Below are 10,122 nucleotides of genomic sequence, written 5' to 3'. Positions count from 1 at the left end.
TCAGTGCATCTGATGAAGTGGGTTTTAGCCCAGGAAACCTTAGGCCTAAATATTTGTGTTAGTGTCTAAGGTGCCTCAAAGACTCCTCTTATTTTCACTGCAGAGACTGGCCTCTACCAACCTGCGCTTGAGTCGCCCCAGCAACATAGGGCGCGATGCTACTCTGGGTACTGCGGCTGCAGCGCAGACACACGACAAGGCAGCCCCTCCCCCACACTACAGACGGAAAGGGGCGGGGCTCTTCGCCGTCCCCGCCCTTCCCAGACAGGAAAAAGGGGCGGAGCTTTGCCAGCCCGGCCCCTCCTTATCCCCCTCCCTGCGGGAGAGGGCGGGGCTCTGCCTGTTGGGGCCCCGTGTGTGCGTGTGGCTTCCGGTTCCGGCGCTGGCCGGGCAGGCGGTTTCAAGGCGGGGATGGCGGGCGCGCAGTACGTGCCGCCGGGCGCGGGGCTGGACGCGTCGCTGTCGCTGCTGGAGGCGGAGAGCAGCCCCGGGGCGGCGGCAGCGGCGGGCGCGGGGGAGCAGGAGGAGCTGCCCATGGTGTTCCTGTGCGCCGGCTGCAAGCGGCCTGTGGGGGACACGCTGGGCTGGGTGGCCAACGACGAGGAGACCGGCTGCGTCCTGCTGCGCAGTGAGTGCCCCGGCGCGTGCCGGCCTCCAGCCCTCCCGCGCCGCGCCGCTGTGCGAGCCCCTTCCCGTCGCGCCCCGCGACCGTTAGTGACGGTTGGTCCCCGTCTGTCTGTTGCAGGCGCCTCCCCCAACGTCTCGGTGGAGAAGGAGCAGAAACTCTCCAGCCGGCCCGGCGAGTGCGGATGGTGAGTGACCGCGGGGCGCCCCAGGCCCAGGGGAGTGCGGCAGCCCCGAGTCACGGCTGGGATCTGCCCAGAGCATCCCCCGCACGGCCCCGCCTCAGCCACTCTCTGATCCCTCGAGCCGGCGCGTCCCCGGGGCAGCTGCGCGCTGTGTTTGAAACCACTGGTAAAGGTGCAGCGTTGGTGCGGCTGTTGGCCTTGCTGCTGGAGAGACTCTCCCAATCCGAAGGCTTTGGCTCGGTGACTTCAAAGTGTCTGCTGCACAAATCTTAACCAGGGAACAAACATGGAAGAAATTGTGCTCTGTTAATGATCGAAAAGGCCCAACAAATCTCAGTTGAGCAATAGGCAAACTCTCCTATAACAACCCGCATAGACAAGATCCTTTTCACTTGCCCTAATATGACAAAATACTGCTTGGGAGGGAGACAGGGTAACCTGAAGCAAAATACCAGTTTGGAAGTCAGTTTTATGTAGGCTGGTCTAATGTAGGCTGCTATATAGATGAGGAATGTTCCTTGGTAAGATCCTGGATAGGATTCAAAGGTTGTATATTTGGAATACAAATGAAACAAAGATGTATATGAATCTCTTCTAAGACTGAGTGAATGAATTAGAATCAATTTAAATGTTTTCTAAAGAAGTGGTTACATGTTTGCTTACAGCATGATTGAAACTTTATTCTGCTCTGGCTGTTCAATGACCCTTGGGAACATCTACAGATGCACCCCAAAACATCTTGACTATAAGCGAGACTTATTTTGCTTCACTGTTGACTCTATTGAAAGGTAAGGATGAGAACTGATGGTCCAAGTTATCAGACAAATATGCAAATTGGTTTTGCCTTTTAGATTGAGTGCCAAGTAGTTTGGGATCATTACTAACACTTTTAGTGATCAGATAATTTGTGCAAAACTTGTGTGAGGGAGAGGATGGGAGTGGGTATTTGGAGAAGGTTATGGATTATCCCTCTAAATTCCTTTTGTTCAAGAGCAGTGTCCTCTGTTAATGTCTCCTATACCACAGCACTTAAGTTGTGAAAACATTCCATGTACAGTATAATATTGCCTAAGACCTGATATTTACATATTTTGGGTGTTCTTTTATAGACTACAACTCACAAGTGTATAAAATTATACTAGGTACCCAACGCAGCAAGAAGGTGCCGCTACTTCCAGTCTCATTCTAAAGACACTGCACATAGATATCACAGTGACTGGTCACTAAGAGCAAATGGATTCAGATCTATCTTACGTAAAATTTGTTCCATCTAACCTCAAGGACAAAGTTAGCAGGATGACAGTGTGGTAAAATGTGGGTGTGCTGATGCATTGGCCTTGTGCTTAAAGCTGGAAGTTCAGGTGCCAACGTAGCTACAATATTTGAAATGCGTTTTCATTATGCTAAATAGTTGATTTAAAATATTCTTCGGTATCTAAATCCTGGACTAAGTTGTTTAACAGTGTGGACTGATTTAAATCTCACTTAATCTTGTTTTTGCATTTGTGTATTTAATTTTTTTCCTAAGTCAAGGTTCATTCTCATTGGTTGCTAACCATTAAAACACGTTGATTTGCAGCTAATTTTTGTGCTTTTTGCTAACCAGGAGCATATGCTATCTATTTGTTTAACCAGTTATGTAGCTTAATATAAGTTTATTGGGATTGTTAATTTTTTACTTGTGATTTAAGCACTATTTCTGTGGAAATTCAAATTCAGTTAAGATGCACAAAATAGCTTTTTGAATTCTTTTAGTTGAATAGAACTACCTTAAATGTGCTGGATATGTAAATGCAAAAAACTCTTAATAAAAATAAAATAAAATAAAAATGTCTTACAACTCCCCTAATAAAGGAAGTATTAGCTTTAGTTAGTGAATTGAACTAACTAATAGTTCTTTGAGTGTTTGCACATGTCCATTCCTACATAGGTGCATGTGTTCCTCAAGCACTGTTGCTGGAAATTTTTCCCCCAGCGGTATCCATTGAGTTGGCTCTAGCGCACTCTGGTGCTGCACGCACATAACGCTGGTATAAAGGGCCCTGCTGACCCCTTTTCCCTTCAGTTTCTTCTTACTGCCTGTGACGGTTGGCTGGAATCCTTCATTGCTCTTAGGCAGTTTTCTCCTATTGGTTTTTCATGTTTGTTTTGGTGTAAATAGTGGTTAAAGTTAGTAGTTTTTAGTAGTTTTAGATACCTCGGATACCTCCACACTTGGCTTGCAGGATTGTCCACCTTGCTAGTGGTGGGGCAATCCTGGGTTTCAAGCCCTGCACTCCCTGCTGTAAGTTATGCCCTTGAGCAACCCCCACTTGAGCTGTCTCAAGTGCCTGCAGGAAGCTCTTAGGAAAGACTTCTGCCAAATCTGCAGAGACTTCAGGCCGTGGACCAAAAAGGAGCAAGAGGCTCAACTGAAGGTCCTCATGGATGCAGCCTTAAAGCCTGGCTTTGGAGCTGTGCTTGGACTCGGCATCAAGCACCTCCGCTTCAGTGTGGAGCATTTCTCCATTGACTTGGTACTCTTGGCGCTGATTGCCCTCCTCTGTGCCTAAGAAGAAGCGCTGCAAGCAACAAGAGAAAACCAGGTCTCCAGTGCCAAAATCTAAGGGAGACAGGAAGAGAACAAGATCTGAACTTGTCTCCCCTGGCACCACAGCATCAGGTGTCAGCAAGTCCAATGCCACCACAAGCTTCTCTTGACACATACAAAGGAGCAATGTCACAGTAGACAATGCACTAGCCAGTTCGCGGTGCCGTCAATTCCTGAGGCGTTCGCAGCAGCCAAGGACCTTCTCACGCTATCAGTGCTGGGATGCCTGGAGGATCAAAACTCTGCACCACCAGTGCCACAGAGAGGCTGGGAACCTCCCCCTGAGCCTCACCTGGGGCTGTGACCACTGTCTAGGGGGAAGCCCCTGTTATCAGCCACAAGATTGCCTCCTAGACTGTCTCTGGGTCTGAGCGGCATGACACTGCTCTGGTCTCCACACGACAGGTCAGAGTCTGTGTCAAGGAGAGGAATAGGACCTGACCTTGAAGTCTGACAAAGTTGACGTTGCGGCTCTCTGGGCTGTTCGTATTATACCATGGCCCCATCTTCTGCAGTACTGAGCCTTGGGAGGACGCCCACTGGGCCTTGGCAGAAACTGAGGAACCTACAGAGGCTCCGCAGTCTGTCCTAATGTCCTCTCCAGATAAGGCATTAGTGACACCAGGGTCCTCCCATCTGCAAGATGACAACAACATCCTTGTACATCTTGTGAAAGCGAGTAGCCTCCAACTTGAGGAAATTGCACATAGACTCCTGGACATCTTATCAACTGTGGGACCCTCTAGAGTGACCCTACCTCTGCATGATGCCACTATGAAACCAATCAAGGCACTGTGGCAAACCCATGCCTCTCTCCCTCTGACAGCAAAGTGCACAGAGCACAAGTACTTTACACCAGACAAGAGGACTGAATTCCTTTCTTTTCTTTTTTTTTTCCCTTCCCCTCTCACCCTCCATTGGGATTCCTAGTTGTTGCAGCTGCCAGTGAGAAGGACCACCAGGGAAAGACTGCTCCTATGCCTAAGGCAAAGGAACCAAAGAAACTGGGCCTGTTCGAATGGAAGGCATATTCCATAGGGGGTCTTCATTTTTGCATAGCAAACCAGCAAGCCTTGCTGGGTCATTATGATTTTAATATGTGGGAGTCCATGATTAAATTCGAGGACCTTCTCCCACAGGACTCCATGTAGGCATTTTTCTCCCATGTTAATGAAGAGAAAACTGTGGCTTGTGCCTTCCTGCATGCTGCTGATTCTGCAGCCAGATCAGTGGCTACTGTGGTGACAATGCGGAGGAGTTCGTGGTTGCAGTCCTCACGGCTACCTAAAAAAGTGCAAGAAATGATTCAAGACCTCCCGTTTGAGGGAACGTCACTCTTTTGGAGCAAATGGATCACAGGCTGCATGGCCTCAAGGACTCAAAAGCAACCTTGAAATCCCTGGGATGTAATGTGCCAGCAGGGTCAAGAAAGCAGTACAGGCCACAACGACAGCCCGATACTTCTGTCAGCCTCCTAGGCAGGAGCAACACAGGAGGAAATATAGGGTGTTTAGATGCAGACCTCCTCCCCTGACCTTGTCAGCAGGCCTCACTCAACCCGGACCCATGCACTTGGGATCTGTTTTGACGAGATGCTCCAGGTTGGCACCGCTATCCCCCCTGCATCGGATCCAGCTACCCCCCCCCCCTTATTTTCCAGTCGCCTTTCCTATTTCTTGGATGCCTGGACTCAGCTTACATTGGACCACTAGGTCCTTAACACAATAGGACTGGGTTACACCATCCAATATCTTTCTTCCCCTCCCCTCCGTCCCCCTTCAGGGACTCTTCTCGTGAGCATCTGTTGCAACAGGAAGTCAATCATGCCTTTGCATGGGAGCCCTAGAAGAGATTCTAGCTAACATGAGAGGGAAGGGGTCTTACTCCCTTTACTTCCTAATCCCAAAGCCATGGGTGGGCTTTGACACATTTTAGACCGGTACCTCAAGAACTTAATGTTCTGCGTGGTCTCCTTGGCCTCCATCATCCCCTTGCTGGATCCAGGGGACTGGTATGCCGTCCTCGATCTAAAGGAAACTAACTTCCACATCTCAATCTTCCACTGCCACAGATGCTTCCTAAGGTTTATACCGAATCAAACCTGTTATCAGTTCTCGGTGCTCCTGTTTGGCCTGTCGGCTGCCCCATGAATCTTCACCAAATGTGTGGCAGTGGTAGCAGCTTTTCTCAGGAAAAAAAGGGAGTCCGTGTCTTTCTGTATCTATAAACTGGTTAATCAAGGGCTGCTCCAGAGATCTCATGCTGACTGGGACTTGAGCCTCATCCTGTCAAAGCTCACTGAGCCCCTGTTTGAACCATTAGCGTCATGCTCATTCTCATCGAGATCCAGGCCCTCATATTGGAGTCCCCATACACAATCTTTAAGGACAAGGTACAGCTGTGGCCACACCAGTTTGTCCTTCCTAAAGTTGCTTGACTACAGTGGAACTGAGACAAACTTTTTACTGGTATTCTACCCTAAACCGCATGCAGATAGAGAAGAACAGCATCTCTACTTACTGGATGTCTGGAGGGTCTTAGCTTTCTATGTGTAAAGGACCAAGCTGTTCTTCAGGTCTTCTCAACTATTCATAATGATAGCAGAAAGAATGAAAGCTCTCCCTATCCTTGCACAGAGACTCTCTTCATGGATCGCCTTGTGTATCCAGGAGTTTTAGCTCACTCTGCAAGATCCCAAGCTGCCTCCGCAGCTTTCCTAGTGCAAGTTCTGATTCAGGTCATCTGCAGGGCAGCGACCTGGTCGTCCAGTCATGCAGTAATGACGCACTGTGCCATTATTCAACAGGCTAGAGAGGATGCTGACTTTGGTCAGGCAGTTTTGCAGTCAGCCTGTCCTTAAACTCCAAATCCACCTCCTATACAACTGCTTGAGTCACTTCTGTGGGAATGGACATGTGCAAGCATGCAAAGAAGAAAAAGCTGTTACTTTCCCTAACTTGTTTTTCAAGATGTTGCTCATGTCCATTCCAAGACCCACCTTCTGTCCCCTCTTTGGAGGTGGTTGTCAAGAAGAAACTGAAAGGGAATGGGGTAAGCAGTCCCCTTTATACCAGTGCTGTATGCATACAGCACCAAAGGACATTAGAGCTGACCTGATGGATACCACTAGGGGTGAAATTTCCAGCAACTGTGCTCAGGGCACGCACGCGCCTACATAGGAATGGACATGTGCAGCACATCTCGAAGAACAACAGTTACAGAAAGGTTAGTAACCTTTTATCTCATTCTCTCATACCTAGTTTTTATTAATAGATTGGAAGAGGAAAACTGTGTCCTAGTTGGGAGTTGAAAAAACAAGTTTCTTAACTTTAAATGAGTCAGTCATTGAACTGAATTAGATTGATAAACTGAAATGTTCTCTGCACCTGCAGAAAAGGCTACTACTGTTAAAGGTGGTTTAGCATTTCAGCAGGCTGTTACTTTCGCAGTGACTTCCACTAGTTCAATGGACATTCTTTAAAACTTCACAGCAGCCATGTACTGCTTACAGTTACTTTAATTTAGATTAATAGATAATCGTAAGTTGAGGCCTTAACATAAGTTGTCAGTAAAATTTTCAATTTTTTTTAGTTAAAATAATCCAGTATGACTTAATTCTGTTTTTATTTAAAAAAATCAATATTTTGCTCACATTGATTAATAGCATATGCTTTTTTGATCACTGTAGTACTTCACACTGTCATAAAGAACCATTCTCGATGTTGGTTTCCTTGTTTTGCATTATGACTGATAATCATGTGAACTGTAACTCTACCATATTAGTTACATTCTAGGATCCTCAGAAAAACAAGCTGTAACTGATGATGAACCTTTAACTCTTGAAAGTCGAGCTGGCTTAGAAGAGGCAATAGAAAGGGTAAGATTTTGTTTTAAGTAATTCAGGGTTAACTGCAATTTAAGTGGATTATTCTTGATTTGGCTGTAAATCTTCCTAATCACTGATGAGTTCAGCCAAACTGATCTTAATTTTCATGCATATTGTCATGTTTCATTTTTATATAGTTAACTATATCCTATTATGTGTATGTACTTCAGAATTTCGTTCTAGATGCAGTTTTTACAAACAAAAACCTTGTCACTGATGCTTTTTTGAATTTCTGACCAGCTTGGTTTGAAGTCATAAAGTAAAATAATTTCTCATATATTTAAGCAAACTTGAAATATATTTCCAGTGTTATGCAAAATATTTTTAATATGGAAATGCCTTCTTTTGAGCTTTGGAGAGGTCTGGGCTCCTATCATTCCATAATCTTGCAGCCAGGACAATACTTAAGAGAACACATGAATGAAACCTCTGAGAGAAGCTAAACTTGTATTACAAAAGATGAACACAGTGAAACTTTCAGCCAAGTGTCAGATAACTCTAGGATAGTTGCGGTGGCTACATCGATCGCTACAGTAGGCTGTCAGAATTAACCAAACCTCCGAACTTTATGTAAACTCTTACTTTTAGTGAGGATGGTGAGTAAAGATTGAAAACAGAAATGTAATGGATCTCTTGTGGTCAATACTAGTTATGTAGCTATCATTGTGGTGTTAATTTGTTTTCTTTTGTAAATGCATATTTCTGGAAAACTATTTTTCCAATTTATTTAACAGGCAGAAACCATACTGAAAGCACTGGAGGCAAGACTGTCTGTAGTTGAATCAAGTTTTGCATCACGTCATAATAGCTGAAAGAAACTTCTTGTATGTATCTTATTACTGGGAACACTTCATGGAAAGCTTGCTTTCGTAATCTCCAGAATCTGTTGGAGTGCTGCAAAAGCCTTCCAGTGAATAGCACAAAAGCTTCATCAGTCTTTCTAATGGAATAAAACACTGACTTGTGGGATGATGTACGTAAAATTAAAATATTCCCTTCTGCTGACATCAATGCTACCAATATATTTGGTATATATTTTTTTCTGTCTCCCTGCCCAGGCTTTGGGCAACTTTTACTTAAAAGGGTAGTTAAATAGATTCTCCTGAAGCTGAGTAGTGCTGTTTGGATTTCAGCAGGCATGGCTAGTATCATGGTATAACTTGGGTAGCCCTTTTGCCAATATCTGAGAGAGTCATCCAAAATTATCTGCTGAACTGACATCTATTCAATTTCCTAAAACTAAAGTAACAAGCTAACCCTGAACTTTCTTGGAGAAATGATGATTGAATTGTTCATCATTTTATTTTTATAGCCTTCCCTTGACCTGTGCTGCTAGGCATTGAGCAGTAGGATTTAAATGTAGCAGGTTGTGCATTCTAGCCTTGGGCCAGCCAGAATTTATTAACTTTCTTTACTGGAGACTTTAAAAAAAAAAACCCCAAAAAACAGACTTTGCATAGAACATCTTGGGGGGAAAAAATCCAGTTATTGTGGAGCTTAAAAAAATATTGTGAATCATTCTTCATCTCAAACAAGGTTGAAGAGCAAGTTTAAAATGTATGCTTAAATATAAGCTAAACTCAATACGTTTAGTTAAGTGCTATAGTCTGAGTGTTACCTGGTTCTGATATCAATTTTGTAATTGTTTGATTTTTATTTAAAGTCTTGTGTTCTAATATATTGCAAAACTTAGAATTAGTTTATAAATTTGTTTATGAAACCAAGATACTTGGGCAATCCAATGTAAAATGTTTAAAGTCTTGTAAATACATTTATAATAAAACTAAAAAAGAAACTACATCAGTGATTTGCTGGCTTTCTTACTTCAGGACTTGGTACACTTTTTGCCCCTTGAAACTTTGTGCAAATTATCAAACTGTACAACACTTCTTTTGTTCCAAGTGTAACCTAGGCTGTGGTAGTTAACACAGATTTGTCAGCAGGCAGTGGCATGCTCTATTCATAACCAATCAGTGAAAACAAATTATGCTATTTATTTCCATTTGTCTTTCTCTTTCAGATAAACAATGAACACCAATTTATTTGCAAAAGGCTCTCTGATAGATTGAGTGTATAGATTATAATTGGGCTATAGCTAATTTGTGGCTGCATTGCATAAGGTGCAACTCAAATTAACTGCTTCACTGAAATTATTTCACTAGTAGGAATTGCTATACAACTTCTCCAAACTTGAGTGAAATTTATTTTCCTTCAGCATTAGCCATGTAAGATCTTTCTTTTTCTTTATCTTCTGACCACAACAGTTTTTTACTTTTCCCCTTACCCTTTTAAATACTCTTCTTGAGTAATCAACTGTCATGGCCCCACAGTGATTATTTTTGTCCCTCCTCAGTGTTGCTTTACTGAAGTTGAACTTGTGTCTTGTGGTCATATAATTTTTAGATGCTGCTTCAAGTGCTTTTCTATTTGTGTTCCACTGTTGGTGAGCAAGTGCCCAATTCACTCTGGATTCTTTGGGCCACACTTGTGGCCTGAGTGTCTTTGTCCCTCATACCTGATGGCATAAAAGGCCAGATCACCCCAACTGCCCCTCAGTTCCTTCTCACTGCCAGTGGTTATGAGTCAGAACTTGCAGTGTCTGAGGATTTTTTTCCCCCCCTCTCTCTGGTCTACTCATTATATTGTAAATAGTTCTAAACCTAGATACCTAACATTAATGGTTAACTAACTGCTAGCTTTAGATATTTCAAGTGTTTACTTTCTACTTTTAAGAAGAAACTTTTTCTTTGCTTGTGAGACTTCACAAATCTCTAGGCTTCAAAAATTGCCCTTCATGTAAGGCAGCAATGCATCTTAATGATGGACATACCAGATGC

At 44.1% G+C, this 10,122-nt stretch overlaps 1 protein-coding gene across 1 annotated transcript; it reads left to right on the top strand.

Annotated features, from left to right (window-relative positions):
- The first annotated feature begins 399 nt into the window (after positions 1-399).
- On the top strand, positions 400-9,083 carry MIS18A (MIS18 kinetochore protein A). The gene is made up of 5 exons (XM_032798286.2): positions 400-628; positions 746-812; positions 1,475-1,597; positions 7,183-7,276; positions 8,020-9,083. Exons 1-5 carry the CDS (start codon positions 412-414, stop codon positions 8,095-8,097), a joined length of 579 nt encoding a protein of 192 aa, XP_032654177.1. The 5' UTR covers positions 400-411; the 3' UTR covers positions 8,098-9,083.
- Positions 9,084-10,122: the final 1,039 nt, after the last annotated feature.

The sequence above is a fragment of the Chelonoidis abingdonii genome, chromosome 1 (genome assembly GCF_003597395.2).
Source record: "Chelonoidis abingdonii isolate Lonesome George chromosome 1, CheloAbing_2.0, whole genome shotgun sequence".
In the NCBI taxonomy this organism is placed as follows: domain Eukaryota; kingdom Metazoa; phylum Chordata; order Testudines; family Testudinidae; genus Chelonoidis; species Chelonoidis abingdonii.
This window is presented reverse-complemented; position numbering and strand designations above follow the sequence as displayed.

Excerpts from the sequence above, each read along its gene's own strand:
- MIS18A (XM_032798286.2), top strand. The coding sequence starts at position 412 with ATGGCGGGCGCGCAGTACGTGCCGCCGGGCGCGGGGCTGGACGCGTCG. Across the intron at positions 1,598-7,182 it reads ACTGTTGACTCTATTGAAAG|TTACATTCTAGGATCCTCAG; the intron begins GTAAGGATGAGA and ends CTACCATATTAG. Across the intron at positions 7,277-8,019 it reads TAGAAGAGGCAATAGAAAGG|GCAGAAACCATACTGAAAGC; the intron begins GTAAGATTTTGT and ends TTTATTTAACAG.